The sequence below is a fragment of the Balaenoptera physalus genome (assembly GCF_965194825.1).
Source record: "Balaenoptera physalus genome assembly, chromosome: X".
Classification (NCBI taxonomy): Eukaryota; Metazoa; Chordata; class Mammalia; order Artiodactyla; family Balaenopteridae; genus Balaenoptera; species Balaenoptera physalus.
The window spans coordinates 11,610,237-11,627,203 of NC_138903.1; the positions used below are offsets into that span (position 1 = coordinate 11,610,237).

Consider the following 16,967-nt stretch of genomic DNA (forward strand, 5'->3'; position numbering starts at 1 on the left):
CGTCGGAAAATCCCCACATAAGGTTCTTTTCAGAGGCGAAAGCGCCACTTCTTTATTTTCCAGGTTGGACTTCACCTGTTGCCGCACTGGATTTTGGTCTTACATGGAATTTGGTTCTTTTCTCCTTTCTGTTTCTTGCTTGAGGGAGTTAAGACATGAGGCACCCACACGACCACATTCCCAAAGACGAGACCCATGATTGCTTTTCAAGTTTTATTTTCCTTCTGTATCACTTTTTATTTTATAAAAAGCTAATTCATTCTTAATGTTTTGTTAAACATTAAGTATTCACTGAAAAGCACGGAGAGGAAAATCTCCCTCAATCTTACCACCAGGAGGTAACCATTATAAACATGTAGAGAACAGCCTCTTAGGCTTTTTTTTTTTGGCTGTGCTGCATGGCTTGTGGGATCTTAGTTCCCCGACCGGGGACTGAACCCAGGCCCTGGCAGTGAGAGCACCGAGTCCTAAGCACTGGACCGCCAGGGAATTCCCCCAGACATTGTCTTTCTACGCTTTTTATTTAAGAAATTTTGGCATCGATCTGTATACATAGTTTTGCAACCTTCTTATTTAACAGCATCCTCTGAGCATCTTTATATGGGATTAAATATTGTCCTGTGACCTCACCACCAATAATAGCTGCCTGGCAGGGCTCCCTCTGGAAAGGTGTGAGCCAAGACCATTTAGCCCTCATGGGGCTGCCCGAAATAATAATTGAGAGGAGGTTGTGCTGTTGGCATCTGTCATAGGCCACCTGGGACAGCGTTAAAGGCAGAAGTATCTAAATTATATATTTCTAACTTTTTATTCAAGTAGGAAACACACAAAATTGTACATCTATCAAAAATGTACAACTCAATAAATTTTCAAGAACACCTACGTAACTGGTGTTCAGATCAAGAAATAGAAACTTAACAGCCTACCTGAAGACCCCTCATGCTCCCCTCCATCACTTGCCCCCAGCCCTCAGCAAGGAACCATACGTTGACCTCTTACGCCACAGAACAGTTGTGCCTGGATTTGTTTTGTTTGTTTCACGTGTGCCTGGTTTGAATGTACTCATTTGTGTCCAGCTTCTCCCACTCGATATCATGTCTGTTCATCCACGGTTGCTTGTACTCGTATTGAATAGTTTGTTCAGTCTTGCTGTATAGTATTCTATCGCATGAGTATACAAGTTGTTTATCCATCCTTTTTTGGGAGAGATTTGGATTCTTTCCGGTTTGGGGCTATTAAGAATAGTGCTACTGTGGTCATTTTAGCATATGTTGTTTTGGTGAGCACATAGCCGTGTTTCTGTTGGGCATACACGCAGGAGTGGAATTGCTGGGTCACGGGTATGTCTCTATCTAGCTGTAGCAGGTGCTGCCAAACAGTTTTCGGAAGCGGTTGTACCCATTTACAGTCCCTCCGGCGGTGTGTGACCATCCAGTTTGCTCCACTTCCTCACCAGCCCTTCCCTGATGGTTGGCGACAAGGCGAGTCACCGCCCCTTGTGCTCACCCGCGCGGGTGGGGTCCAGGGAAGCCAACCCCATTCCCAACCCCGTCTGGAGGCTTCCTCATTCAGTTCATCTTTCTCCATTTTCTAACTGCTCCCTGCAGACGTGAATGAGTGTGGATTAAAACCCCGGCCGTGCCAACACAGATGTGTGAATACACACGGTAGCTACAAGTGCTTCTGCCTCAGCGGCCACTTGCTCATGCCGGATGCCACGTGCTCCAGTAAGTTTCAGCAGCCAGCCCGCTCTCAGTCAACCCGGAAGCTTGACTTTTGCCGTTTGATGCTTGGGGAAAAGCTGACTTGCTTAACTGGGGGGAAAATACCCCAAAGACTCTAACATCACCCCAGGCTAAAACATCTTGGGGCGCTTATTTTATTTTAATTTTAATTTTAATTTTTTTGCCGCACCACGCAGCCTGTGGATTTGAGACCAGTGATCGAACCCGCGCCCCCTGGAGTGGAAGCGCGGAGTCTTAACCACTGGACCGCCAGGGAAGCCTGAGCACTTATTTTATTTTTAATTGTGGTGAAACACATACATTGTGAAATTCACCGTTGTGAGCATTTTGAGGTGTACAGTTCAGTGGCATTTCGTACACTCACAATGTTGTACAAACTATCACCACCATCCCGAACATCTTTATCACCCCAAAAGGAAACCCCATCCCCATTAGCAATCACTCTCCACTCATCTTCCCCCCAGGCCCTGGTAACCACTAATCTGCTTTCTGTCTCTATGGGTTTGCCTCTGCTGGCCACTTAGTTTTTAAATAAAAAGACTAACTGAGGAGAAAAATAAATTATATATCTCTCTATATGCATGGACATATTGGGTTTCTTCATGAAAATAAGCATACTGAAAAAAATAAGCATATTGTTTTAGGAAGGTGATAAATTTCAATTCCATCTTGGGACATCCATTCTTCCCACCAACTATCTTTCTCACGCCCCTTGCCCCGCGCTCAAAGATTAGTGAATCCTCTTGGAAATCCATTCCGATTCACATTCCTGAAAAGAAAAGCCCTTCTCTGATAAAGAGAACCCATGCCCTGTGGGAGGGTGGGTGTCTATATCCATTCATTTATTGAGAAGGAAGGCTTTTCAGGTTTTATGTTGCAGCTGAAAAGCAAACCCATCCTCCCTGCCTCCCGCGGTGCCCTCCTCCCTCCCCATCTCTCTCTCCTCTGCCCTGCAGCCCCCAGCAAACCTGGAACCTGCGCCGTCTGCCAGCTTCCCGTGGTTGCAGAGTCCCTCGGACTCCCCAGCCTATCCTGGGCTCGCCCTCGCTTGTGAAATCTGGGCTTGTACACAGCTCACTGCCCCGCTACCAGCATATCCTTCTGCTGCCCCCTCCCGCCTGGCAAAGTGCCCCCACACCACCGGTCACCTAGATTCTCCATTAGCAAGCGTGCTTAACAGGTAAAGCAGGCATTCAAAGAGTCTTATTTTAAAAAAAAATCCTTATTATAAATTAAACAGAAACCCCCAAGAAACAAACGTGTAGCTTAATGAATTCTTATGAAGCCAGCAGCCGTGTGAGCACTACCAAACAGAACTTGGCCAGAACCTACCCTCCCGACTCCCCAGCCCCGTGGGAATGACTATCCAGGCGTTTCTAGTCATCACTTAACATTTTCAAAAGATCTGTCCTAATGGATGTTTCTGAAACATTCCAAGAAAGCCTAATGAGTGCCATTCTCCAAATGGAAAGTTAGAATGGGTAAATTTTCAAGATTAATTTTGAAACAAGACAACTAAAGAGAAAAAAGAGTAAACTAGAAATATAACCATCGGTCGGTGTTTGTTACATTACCGTGGCCTAGTATCTGTCCCTGTACTCTCTTTGTCTATTTCTGTGTATGTGAGGGTCGCCTGTGCCTCCCTGTTTATAGCTCACAGTGTCCAGGTGGCCCTAAATCTCTCTCCGGGATGCTGGTTTTATTTCACCTGGCCCCTTGCAGTCTCTTTGATCCAGTGGGGTGATTGGCATGTTATAGATGCAGGTGGATAAAGACAGGCTATTCACCGTGCTCCCCTGTTATAGGCATTTTTGATCCATATGTACTGGAACCCTGCTAAGGATATGCATTTTTGTGAGATAAGTTCTATTTAGCGAAGAGTGACAGAAAAATCCAACTAAATTATCTTTAAAAAGCTGGAGGCAAGCAGTTCCAGAACAGGTCAGCAAGGACTCAGCCTCTGCCATCCTCAGGGTATTGATTTCATTCTCATGCTTGTGGCCTCATAGTCACAATATGGCTGCCCGAGCTCCAGATATCACACACACACACATCAAAGGTAGGCAAGACAAAGGGGAAAGGAGTGATGCCAAGGAACAAATGCCTCTTTTATGCCTGTCCCTTTTATCATGCAGCAGCATCCTTTCCAGAAGCTCCAGCAGACTTATCTTAGTATCTCTTTGGCTATAACTGAGTCATATGGCCACTCCTTGTTGCTGCAAGGGAAGCTGGGAAAAAGGCGAGTTACTGGTTTTCCAGCCTCAGTGATGGGAATGGCTTTTGGGTAGCTGATCAGTCTTATCTGCTACATGTTTTAATACAGGCACCTAAAAGACAAGGTTTTGTGACTCAGGTGACTCTCACTGAGGCTAGATATGAATGGAGAGATGGCTAGAATTTGCATTCTTTTCCCCTATTTATTCAGATGAATCATCTACATCAGAGGTTGCATTTCAGCCAATAATAGAGACCAGCCGGGTGACATAAAGGAGTGGTTAGAGCTTGTACAGGAAGAGAGAGAGATGCCGTCTTTGGTAACTGAGTGGTGCATGCTCAGCCTAAAGACAGTCAAATGCAATGCATTGGCCAACAAAATAGACCACGGGGCCACCAAGACACCACCCCTGCCCAGATTCCATTTGGCTCTCCATTTGGGACTCAGACGATGAAGCTTATCCTGTAATACCATTCCACGTGTTACATTTCATGTCACAGAGATTAGAGCTCATTTCTCGGTCTGTAAGTACTTTTTATCATTTCGTGGGGGAAAGGCTAATCTGTGCCTCCTTTTGCAGACTCTCGGACATGTGCCATGACAAACTGCCAGTATGGCTGTAAAGACACAGAAGAGGGGCCGCACTGTCTGTGTCCATCCTCGGGACTCCGCCTGGCCCCAAATGGAAGAGCTTGTATAGGTAGAGCAACCGGAATCATCTCCTCCCCTGACTTCTCCCTTTACTGAGTTCCTCCTTTCCCATTCATCACAACCTGCTTGTTGACTAGACGTTGAAAGCTCCTAAAATGACAGATTTATGTCCATTTCTAAGGCAATGTTTATAGCCACCTATGCTCTAGACAGACACTTTGCGACGCTAGAAAGAACGCTTCTCTATAATTTTTGGATTGCCCGATGCCATAGTGGAAAAAGATGAAAGTAATTTTAATTTTGACTGTTTACCCTGCACTTTTTATTTCAACTACCAAATTGTATATACTCATAGTGCTGTATTTAACTATATTGCACTAAAGATACATAATACTTAGACCAAGTGAGCACATAGCATTAATATAGGATGTCAAACCAAACAGAATGTTGAAAGAGTTCTTAATCTCCTTTGATTTAAATAAGCAAATAGCAGTATGATTTAATATTCTGACTTCTGTACCACAGTAGAAATATTTTTAGTCAAGGTGGTTGGTGTTTATTTACCCTAAATGTACATGACTTGATAAACCCCACTTAGAAAGCTCAGCCAAATAGATCCTAACTCAGATAAACACTTTTAAAAAAATCTGTGTAAATTAAAAATTTGGTTCTGTCCTTTGAGAGTAGTCAAAGGTTTAGATCGATTCACAGGATTTAGTACTCTTCAGTAAAATCAGATTTATATGACAAGGCTAATTCTTGACCAAAGTGAATCCAAATTGTCGCCCACCTCTTTGACTTGTCGGGTAATAATTTTTATTAGAAGGGAAACATGACGTGCACAGAAGTGATCCCTGAAAAATAATTCTGGTCAATCCAACACTTATTTGTTAATTATTTTAAGAATGCAAAAGGAACAATAAGCTAGCACCAAGCTGCATGTTCAACCACAGTTCCAAAATAACCACAGTTCCAAATCTGTTTGATTTGACATGTGAAAGTTAAGGCAAAGTCTGAGTCGTAATGGTTTGGTCAGCATAGCAGTCAGCCCCTCTGTGACGTGGCTTTCCATGGTAGAAAAGGAAGGAAGCCTCTTGTCTGCCGAAGTTGCATCATCACATCATTCCGCTTGACCCACAGTTTATGTATAGGTGCATTCTTAGGAAACCACGTTTCTGTGACTTGGGAAAATATGGCAGGATTTGGAGGAGCTTGCTAATGAAATGATTCTTTTGTAAAATGCAAAATTTAAATGTTTGTGTATTGGGTTTACCATACAATATCCATAGCTGGAAAAATAATAATTCCTTCAGAAAAATGTAATGTCTGTGTAGTAAGTGCCAGCCATACGCTCCCTGCCCCAGAAAAGGCAGGGCCTAAAGAGAGAGAAAATGTGAATGTAAGTAATGCCATTACAGTGAGATAATGCCTCTAAAACAAGATGTACAAGGTGATAGAAAGGCAGTGAGTGTGCCTCAGGGATCTACAACACTTCCCGGAGGGTATGATGTTGGTACCCGAATAATCAGAGTTTTCCAATGAAGAAGTTGCATGTGCCCATGTGTGCTGTGTGCTGTGGGTGAGTGCATGAGAGTATTTTGGAGGGAGGGTGCTTTCTTGCTATCCCTGACATCTCCTGGTTCTCCATCCTAGATACTGATGAATGTGCCTCGGATAAAGCCGTCTGCCCCCACGATCGAAGATGTGTGAACACATTTGGAAGCTACTATTGCAAATGTCATGTTGGTTTTGAACTAAAATATCTCAGTGGCCGATATGACTGTGTAGGTAAGAATTGGTGGCACCTATTATTTTTTTCCTCTCCCCACCAAACCTGTAGGCTTTCTCTACAGATATTTTGACATCAGTTCAGTCTGTTAGTTGAACCTACTGTACTGACCAGCTTAACAACACAGAAAAAGTTATCTTTTTTTAAGTTTTTGGCATTTAGGGAATTCTGATGACATGAATTATATGAATTCAGCTCCATCAAGATTTAAAGTAAGGAACTTTAGTCTCTGCAGCTCTGTTATGGAGGTAAATAGCTTGAGATGATTTTTGTGGGTTTTTTTAAAAAAACTGGTTTGGTTTTGTTTATATTTTTGGTTCTGTCTCCAGGTATAGCTAAAAATGGGAACAGTGCAGCATATTTATATTTGATAAAAGGAAGAATAACAAGGCCTGCTTCATCTTGATCTCAGTGGTCTGTTCATAAGTTTGCTTCAGGAGTGACTGTAGAAAAATGTATAACGGAGATGAAGACACGTGCAGTTTCCTCTCTCCTCCTTCAGCCTTTCCATCGTTCAAGCTCCACAGCCCCTTTCCAGGGTCACCAAGATCACTCTGATAAGGTTCGGGTATCACTCAGCTATCCGCCTGATCTGGGTGAAATAAAAGATCCTGTCCCTTAGGGAAGGAATTCCAAGTCTCAGTGAGCAAGGCATTTGGGGAGCCCTTGGACGCCTTCCCATTGCCCTTGATAGACGCAGATGGGGCCTGTCCTGCAGTGAAGGGACATCCGGGCTCCCTGTAGATTCCTGTTTACATAATATGCACGTAACAAACGTGTGCATAACATGGAATGCTAACATTGGGGGAAAAAGTAGGATTTCTTTCCATTCTACACTCAGAGCTGCCCAGGATGTGTCCTGTGTAATCGTGTTGGGGCAACACTCGGTTCCTGGGTATTGAACTGTCTTATGACGCCTCCATAGCTCCTTACCTCAAGCTCAAAGGCCATCCTAGACCGGCTCATAAAACCCCCGTTTCCTGTGGGCTAGGATCCTATGCGCCGCTCCAGACCCGTCCAGCTCTGCAGTGCAGCCGGGCTGTGTCACAGACTCGGAGCCTGTTTCCTGATACCTAAAGGGAGGTGCCGTTGGACAGGGTGGGAATCCACGTGGAGAGCTGTCCGGGGAAACAAACCTTTGTGATTTGAAAAGTGATTAAGGTTATAGCACCTGAGCGTCCGTGTGCCTAGGTTAAAAACAATAGCCTATTCTGTGTGCATATGATAAGTATGGAAAGAAAGTCAGAGGGAGAAGAGGGCCAAGGAAGCTCTCACTTGGGTGGCATTCGGCAAACTTTCCTAGTCTAAACCCAGCAGACAAGCTCAGACCAGCCTCACCCCTGCTCCTGGCAGCCTTTGAACAAAATGTTCAGATTTTTCAGATGATGTCAGCGGTTCCTACCCATCTTGTTCTTTGTTGTTTAGGAGTTCCAAGCCCTTCCATGTATAGAATTTATTTTCTGATACTGTTATTTAGTTCTAAGTTAGGCTGGTGAAAAAGTTCAGAAATCACACCTGGACATCTTAGAGATTTCAGTAGTGCTGATAAGCCGGAGGTGAGGTTGCGGTGGGGAAGGCGAGCTGCAGATACGCTCCCTACCTACTGGGCGTCAGGCAAAGCCGGGGCTCTGGGCCAAGGCCCCGGGAGTCTTCAACACCCCTCGGCTCCCAGGCCACACAGCGTTCACTGGCAATGTCGAGTGGTTGACCCTGGAGTTACTCAAGTTCAAGGGATAGTCTTTCAGCAAGTGCTGTCACCACAGGATTATTCATGGGACCGTTCACATTTTTTAGATATAAATGAATGTGCTGCGGACACCCACACGTGCAGCCTCCATGCCAATTGCCTCAATACCCAAGGATCCTTCAAGTGTAAGTGCAAGCAGGGATATAAAGGCAGTGGACTTCAGTGTTCTGGTAAGTACACTCGGTCATGGTGTGTTCGCTATTCCCCATAAAGCATTCTCTCCATGTCGCCCTCCTGTTCCTCCCTCTCTGTGTGTATGTGTGTGTGTTTGTGTGTGCGTGTGTGTGTGTGTGTGTGTGTGTGTTGGGGGGCTGCGAGATGCGTGCACACAGTGTTTGGAAACTTACCTCTGCCTCAGGCTTGTCTTCTCGGCTAATCAGACCACATCTCCAATTTTCATGGAAGCCATAGGCACTGTGCTTAAAGTACAGCAAGCGTTCTGGAGGTTCTTCTGGTCACAACATATTTTCAAATACCGAAAGTAAGATTTGAGGACAAGTGACACTGAGCAAATGCATCGCTTGCGATAGGCTAGGTTATGGCGCAGTGACGAGCAATCCCGAGTTGTCAGTGGCCCAGAACCACAGAAGGTCTTTAACCATGTGAATCATGACTTTTTCCGGAACGCACAACGGAAACAAAGTATGGAGCTGACGTCACTTTATCATCATCCTCAAGCCTGTATTCACTTTTTTTGTTGGCTAGCTGAGTCCCGTGGTTCTTGCTGCTGAATTCATCAGTGCTCAGGTGGTAAACTCTGAAACCGATACAGCGAATGTATAACAAGAAAATGTCACTGCTGTCGACAGCTGCAACAGCCATCACAGTTTCTTTGTCACTCGTGCTATATCCGGAGAGAGTTGTCAGGCCGTTTCTCCTCCATGTTGTCACTTAGGAACCCAGGCTGACAGAGGCCCCACCGTCTTATGGTACCACGGTATCAATCTGAGGCCGTAGGGTTTGTCACAGCATGGAAAGAAGCTTGGACAGTCACCCACCAGTTCTTACTTAATTCAGCTTAGAATCAGGGGCAAAAATATATATAATCCTACTGTGCGTCCTGAAAGAGAAGAAAACTAGAGATCATGGTGAGAGCCCGGAATGTCTACCAAGACAAGCCAGCAACGATTACAGCACCGTCCCTCCCCTGGCCAACCGTGTCCCGCTGTGTTTAGTCACCCAGGTTTCTCCTCTGATCATGTGCCTTTTAGCACTGGCTCATCACGTGCCTGGATTTGTTGGCTGCCCTGACCCTGCTCTCTCACAGGCCCCTTAGCAGCGTTCCCACATGTTCCAGTAAATACGGTCGCAAGCGGTCCCTTGACCTGTGTCCCATCCCGTGCCCCCATCTGGCCGATGCTCCCAATGACACAACAGAGTGGCCGCTCAGTGATGGCGGAAATGAACGGTCCACACCATGACGGACCTTGAGCAGCACACGCATAAAAGGTTCACCATACCCCAGCGGCACTGGATGAGATGAGATACAGAAGAATATAAGCAAAGAAAACGAGTCGGGAAATCACATTCTATTGAAGAACTGCCAGAAGAACCGGGCAGCATTTAACCTGGAAGGGAAAAAAAAGTGTTGAAAAGCAGACATTGTGCCCATAAATATCTTGACGAACGTAAAATAAAATTGCCTTCCCAAAGCCGACGAAGGCCAGTGGGTGGGGTTGCATTCTCTCTTACAGATTTTCCCACTGGGTATCTCAGAGTGGAGCAGGGCACCCCGTGGAGTGGGGACCGGGGCCTCCGGGAGGGACTCCCGCCTTGGGCTGCAGTTGGGATTCAGTGGCTACTCAGTCTTGATTCTGTGGTTTCTCTCCCTCTGTGTAGATGTGCCCATGGCGTCCTTCTGAAACTTTATCCAAAGAAAGAGAGAGACTGGCTACCTGTGCAGGGCTGTGCATGGGTGGGATGGGGGGAAAGATGCCATAATTTTGAGAGGCCCTCAGAGAAGAGATGGAATAAGTCAGCTTTCCACATAGGATCAGTGGTCAAGGGCTCCTTCACGCCACCAAATTTGCACACGTCTGTTCCGGCCTCACTTGTCTCAGGCTGTGTGATGTAATGGTCAGCAGCCCAGGCTCAGGGGCGAGGAAGGCCTGAACTTGAACCTGAGCTGTGCCCCGCGCTGGCTGTGACCTTTCGCCAGTTGCCCCAGCCCTCTAAACTCAGTTTCCTCCTGTCCAGAATGCGGCTCCTGGTGGCCCTGTGGCGGGTGCTTATAAGGGGCCAGGCCACAGTCCCCTGGAGACCCCTAATTTCAGTGAGGCGGGTGGACAGTTCTGTGCGTGCCCCGAGCCCTGGTGCCGTGGACACCCCTGAGTTCACACCCCTGGGGACAGTCCTCAAGCAGTGAAAGCCAGGGGTCTGTGCGTAAATCCCCCGGCTTCCCCTGTGCAGCGGAACGGTTCTGAGGTGGGTCCTGTGCTGGTTCCCAGACGTCCCCTGCAGGACTGAGCCGCACTCACCCACAGTGATTACCTGCCCATTGAGGTACCTTTTCGACTTTTCTCCCTTCCCGTCTCACTGTGCCCTTTCCCCCACTTCTGCCTCCTGGAACCACCTCCTGAGTAAACCACCTGCACCCAAATCCTCCTCTCGGGTTCTGCTTTGGGGGAGCCCACCTTCCTCCCGGTAGCTCTCTCATAGGTTCGTTGCGAGATTTGAATGAGGTAACTAATATAGGTGGAGAGAGCTGGGCACATAGTAGATGCTCAATAAAGTTAGCTCAGGCTGTGACTGTTATTAGCACAATTGCAATCATATTCGTTAAGGTCTAGCTCCTCTTGACTCTGAAATCCTATAAAAGTGAATGCAAAAAAAAAAAAAAAAAAATGCCGTGCAGAGAAAAAAAAGGTGCCTTGGGAAAACACTTGTGTCAGTAAGTGGGCAACTCATCTCCACGTACCCACCCCTGCCCGCAAGCCAAAGAATCAAAGGGATTAGGAAGAACTGGCCAGAGTAAATCTGGTGTCCTCTTCCTTCTCGATCATTTGCTCCCTCTTGAAACCACAGTGTGTTATCAACATCGAAATGAAGGCACTGTCTTTAAGCATGCAAGGGGGTAGCTGTTTGCAACCCGCATTTTCAATGTTGTAGCCCAGTGTTTAGAAATTATAAATCCTACTTCAACCCAAACATTTCTTTTTTAAAAAAATTTTATTGGAGTATAGGCAGTTTACAATGTTGTGTTAGTTTCAGGTGTACAGCAAAGTGATTTAGTTACACATATACATATATTCATTCTTTTTCAGATTCTTTTCTCACATAGGTTATCACAGAACATTGAGTAGAGTTCCCTGTGCTATACAGTAGGTTCTTGTTGATTATCTATTTTATATATAGTAGTGTGTATCTGTTAATCCCAAGCTCCTAATTTATCCCTCCCCCGCCTTTCCCCTTTGGTAACCATAAGTTTGTTTTTGAAGTCTGTAAGTCTGTTTCAGTTTTGTACATAAGTTCATTTGTATCATTTTTTTAGATTCCACATATAAGTGATATCATATGATATTTGTCTTTCTCTGTCTGACTTCACTTAGTATGATAATCTCTAGGTCCATCAGTGTTGCTGCAAAGGCATTATTTTGTTCTTTTTAATGGCTGAGTAATATTCCATTGTATGTATGTACCACATCTTCTTTTTCCATTCATCTGTCAGTGGACATTTAGGTGGCTTCCAGGTCTTGGCTATTGTAAATAGTGCTGCAGTGATCATTGGGGTGCATGTATCTTTTCGAATCATGGTTTTCTTAGGGTATATGCCCAGTAGTGGGATTGCTGGGTCGTATGGTAGTTCTATTTTTAGTTTTTTTTTTTGTTTTTTTTTTTTTAATTAATTAATTAATTTATTTATTTTTGGCTGTGTTGGGTCTTCGTTTCTGTGCGAGAGCTTTCTCTAGGTGCGGCGAGCGGGGGCCACTCTTCATTGCGGTGCGCGCGCCTCTCACTATCGCGGCCTCTCTTGTTGCGGGGCACAGGCTCCAGACGCGCAGGCTCAGTAGTTTGCGGCTCACGGGCCCAGTAGCTCCGCGGCATGTGGGATCTTCCCAGACCAGGGCTCAAACCCGTGTCCCCTGCATTGGCAGGCGGATTCTCAACCACTGCACCACCAGGGAAGCCCTATTTTTAGTTTTTTAAGGAACCTCCATACTGTTCTCCATAGTGGCTGTATCAATTTACATTCCCACCAACAGTGTAAGAGAGTTTCCTTTTCTCCACACCCTCTGCAGCATTTATTGTTTGTAGGCTTTTTGATGATGGCCATCGTGACTGGTGTGAGGTGATACCTCGTTGTAGTTTTGATTTGCATTTCTCTGATAATTAGTGACGTCGACCATCTTTTCATGTGCTTTTTGGCCGTCTGTATGTCTTTGGGGAAACGACTGTTTAGGTCTTCTGCCTATTTTTTGATTGAGTTGTTTGGTTTTTTGACATAGAGCTGCATGAGCTGTTTGTATATTTTGGTCAGCCCCAAACATTTCTTATGTCAGGAAAACTTAACCTTTTTCTTTGACCATCTAACTCTAAGCTTAGTAGAGGGGGGTGGGTAAAACAAATTTTTCCTGATTCTTGGAAACCTCAAATGCATCACAATGTTCTGTTTGATATCTGAAAATCATTCATTTTGTTACTATCCATTCTGCAGCAGAATCATTTCTTTAGTCTTTCGCCAGAATATTTATTTACAAGAGAAAGTTATCTTTGGGTCATTCACTATATTCCTTGCCCAGTCCTTTCCATTCTGCTTCGATTGATTCTCTGTAAAATAGACAGCCATGTCTCTTTTAAAAATTGATCTTAAAGTCTTAACACACATTGCTTAAAGGATGGCCAAAAAATCCACCCTTATGTGCAAAGAAAAGTCATACAAAAATGAGAGAATTGCATCCAATTAGCATCCAACATTATAAGATGCTACATTGTAAAATACATTTGTATCCATGTAAATTGTATTATATAATAACATAGCAACTTTTATTATGAGTTCATTGTTTTGGGGAAAGTTTAGACCCTACGTGGCAGCACAGAAGAGGAGTTAGTCAGTTATCCTTACGCACCATCTGTACCCAAAGGACAAAGCAACCTAAATGTCGATGTATGTTTTTTTTTTTTTTTTTTTTTTTTACCGTTCTAACATATGTTAGTATTAATAATACACTGTTCGATAATTTGGTCTTAATTTGACAGCAGCTGTGTGTCATTCTAAGGAAATCAAAACTTTAGTACTACCCGACTTGGGTAGTACCAGTCAATTTAGGAAAGGACATTAAGTCATTTAGTTACCAGGAGCTTGGCTTCTGGAATCAAATTACCTTGGCTTGATTCCTGGCTCCCTAGCCTACTGCCTGTGGACTGAGAAGAAACTATTTAACCTTTCAGTGTCTCAGTTTCCACATCTGCAAAATATACATAATAGTATCTGGCCCTTAATATTGTTTTGACGATTACGTGAAATAATCCATACATAATCAATAAACATCCACATATAGGGCTTAGCTCCAGCCCAGAATTATTAAATGTTCAATAACCATGCACTAGTAATAGGAGTAATAGTGGCAATGGCTTCTTTACCAAAATTCAATGATCGTTCCCATTGGAAAGCAGCTTCTTTAGTCATTAGGAATATGCTTTAGTCATTATTAATTCAGTTTATACAGAGCATATTCAGGAGCATAGGTGTTGCTACAACCAGGTCATTGAATATTTTTTCTTTCAGTAATAACATAAACGGAAGTTTGGAGGTATGGCCTGGAAAAAATTTTTTTAACTCAGTAGAAGATTTTCAACATTCTGGTGATGAAATCTAAAAATAATAGCAAACACAGGCCAAATATATGTCAGGTACTAATCTTAGTAATTGACATGTGTTCACTCATTTCAGCCTCACAAATACCCTCTTCTTATCCCAGCTTTATAAATGGGGAGACTGAGGCAAAGAGAAGTTAAATATGGGCTTGAGGACATAGGACGAGAAGGTGTGGGGACTTGGGAGTCATACCCAGGAAACCGGGCTCCAGGGCTGTGTGCCTGAAGGCAGGATAAGTGTGTCCGGGACCCACAGCTACTCCTCTGGGGTGGGCACCTCTCCTGGACCCCTCCCCAGCAAACTTTCCTGGGTCAGCTTCTCTCCTATCCAGCCCCTTCCTGATGCCTGCATCTCATGGTGCAGTATGTTCCTCATTCATGATTAAGCCTCTCCGCCCAAGACCACGTCTAAAGCTCAGATGAGAGGAGAGTTTCTCCTGACAGGTGATAGGAGATCATGTGGTGAACTTGGCACAGGTAAATGAATGTCAAAGTCATGTTCCTCCTGGGAAAGATGTTCTCACATCATAGTGGTCTTCTCTAAGCAAAGCGAGGATTTTCAGGTAGGTAGAGTTGTTGACAAAGTGGATATTTAGAGAAATCTCAGATCTCTCCGAAAGAGAAATTGTCAACCTCGTTTACAGAAGACTGGCCTGTGAATCTGAAAACTCTGGAATTCCCTGTTTTTATGTCTGAGATCCCCAAATGTGCCAGGTCCTCCTACTGTGGCAGCTTCCTCCCACGTTTGTATATTCTCAAAAAGATGTTGCGCTAATCAAGAAATTTTCAAGACAAACAGTCATCAGCTGTGTCAGATTTGAAACAGCAACACCTAGATACAAATCTATCCATTCATAGTCATGCATATGCATAGTTTGCTTTATCCTTGCCCCAGCTCTTTACATACTGAAGGAGTGAAATTATTGGCACCACAAAGGTTGTGATGGTTTGATTTGTTTTTTTTTTCAATAGGAAAAATCAAAACTTCAAAGCAGAAAACAAAGGCAGATGTTTAGGTTTGCCTGGTGTGGATTGAAACCCTGTCCTCATTATTTATTAAAGGTCTTCAGTGTTAGGTTACTGACTGCATAAAGGAAATTTTCAGGGAATGGGTATTTCCTGTTAATTTTTCATGCTGGGTCCTGGGAAAAGAATCAGAGACCCGTAGACAGAATTGCACAGTGGGGCCTTCAGAGGAAGGCGTATATACGCACATTACAGTCAGAGCTTATGCAACTTCTGGCAGATTAGCTGAAACAGGCCATCTGAGGTTCACGAAGATGAATAATGATGGATTATTTGTATTAGTAGTCATTGGTTTCGAACCTGTAACTACAGGCTGTCACATTGATAAATAACTAGGACATTTCATTGAAAAGAGAACTGTACCTCTTGTCTTCACAACCTTAGATTGATTTCAAAGTAAGAGCAATGTATTAATTAGGAGTATATATATTTTCAAAGCATTTTTCTTTTTCCTTTTGATTACACAAAGTATTGTGGACCTCTTATTTATTTTTCTACCATTTTGGTACAGAGCGAATCAGCCAAATGTTGGAGAAGGAACTGAGCAGAAGAGATTAAAATATTGCCAAGAAAAATATTCTAACAAACTCTCAATCCAATGTCTTTTTGTAATATTCTTCTTGGACACTGACATTGGTGCCTACTCCCTTATTTCATTTTCCTCTGAACTCTATCCAGGTTGTAGAATTGAGTGAATTGATTCAGTGGTATTAGACCCTTTTTGCTTAGTCTTAGACTAGCACATGCCTAGATGTTTTATAAAAGGACAATATATTTGATTTTAAAGGTCGGGGTTTTTAATCTTTTTAAATAAGTTTTTAATTTTTTTGGCTGCACCAAGCGGCTTGCAGGATCTTAGTTCCCCAACCAGGGATTGAACCTGGATCTTCGAGAGTGAAAGCGTGGAGTCCTAACCACTGGACCTCCAGGGAATTCCCTTAAATTACTTTTTCGCATCAGTTTGGATATTCTTTTTTTTTTCATTGAAGTATAGTTGATATACAATGTTGTATTAGTTTCAGGTATACAGCAAAGTGATTCATATATATATTTATATATATATTTATACATATATATATTCTTTTTCAGATTCTTTTCTATTATAGGTTATTACAAGATAATTGAATATAGTTCTCTGTGCTGTACAGCAGGTTCCTTATTGTTTATCTATTTTATCTGTAGTAGTGTGTAGTTGAATACTCTTTATTATCACTATTAGATCCCCAGAAAGGGGGCATGCGTCTTTTAGACTCCAGATCTCGAGGAATTTGAGGCAGTTAGAGAAAAGTAACCCTTAACCCTAAAGCAGGAAGAAACATGTCATGGAAATAGGACTGGAAAAAGACTCATTCATCTGCTTTACCCTCAAATCTAGCTCTGCCCCTGGGTAGCTGAGTTACATTGGGCAAGTCATTTAACGTTGCTCAGTTGCCTTATCTACAAAACAAAGATGTTGGGCTAAAAGACCTTTTTTTTCCTACCTCTCAAGTTCTACACTAACATTTTCCCCCAGTGGTCATTGATCCACTGGGGAGTATGAGGAAGCACCCTAGAGGTACATTTTTTAAGGTAGAACTATTTATATATACAAACATGACAGTATCTCCAGACATGCATGAATAAAAAAAGCAGTTGTCAAATAGTACAGAGAGTCTGAGTGCATTTGTGTGAACCAAAATGAATAGTGTGGACAAAGTCTGAAGGATGCTTTCCACCCTGATAACAGTGCTTAGCTCTGGGGAGAGCTCTAGAACTGGGGATGATGGTCAAAGGAGAGTTTGTTCTTATCCATATTGTTTGTGTTTTTTTAAATTGAAGTATAGTTGATTTACAACGTTGTGTTTGTTTCAGGTGTATAGCAAAGTGATTCAGTTATACATACACACACACACATACATATTCTTTTTCAGATTCTTTTCCATTATAGGTTATTACAAGATATTTTTTTGGTATAAATTTATTCATTTTATTTTTGGCTAC

The 16,967-nt window shown here is 43.5% G+C and overlaps 1 protein-coding gene and 1 pseudogene across 3 annotated transcripts in view; both read left to right on the forward strand.

The window, feature by feature from the left end:
• The window catches only part of LOC309652782 (aldo-keto reductase family 1 member B10 pseudogene), a 151,765-nt pseudogene that overhangs the window by 90,324 nt on the left and 44,474 nt on the right, over nucleotides 1-16,967 (forward strand). The window lies entirely within an intron of this gene.
• Nucleotides 1-16,967, forward strand: part of EGFL6 (EGF like domain multiple 6) — a 62,499-nt gene that overhangs the window by 29,148 nt on the left and 16,384 nt on the right. Inside the window, exons 4-7 of one of the 2 annotated variants that reach the window (XM_082447154.1) lie at nucleotides 1,608-1,727; nucleotides 4,541-4,660; nucleotides 6,265-6,399; nucleotides 8,195-8,317. In XM_082447154.1, the coding sequence (XP_082303280.1) occupies nucleotides 1,608-1,727; nucleotides 4,541-4,660; nucleotides 6,265-6,399; nucleotides 8,195-8,317 (498 nt within the window). The remainder of the gene's footprint in view (nucleotides 1-1,607; nucleotides 1,728-4,540; nucleotides 4,661-6,264; nucleotides 6,400-8,194; nucleotides 8,318-16,967) is intronic. The other variant, XM_082447155.1, reaches the window with a different exon arrangement.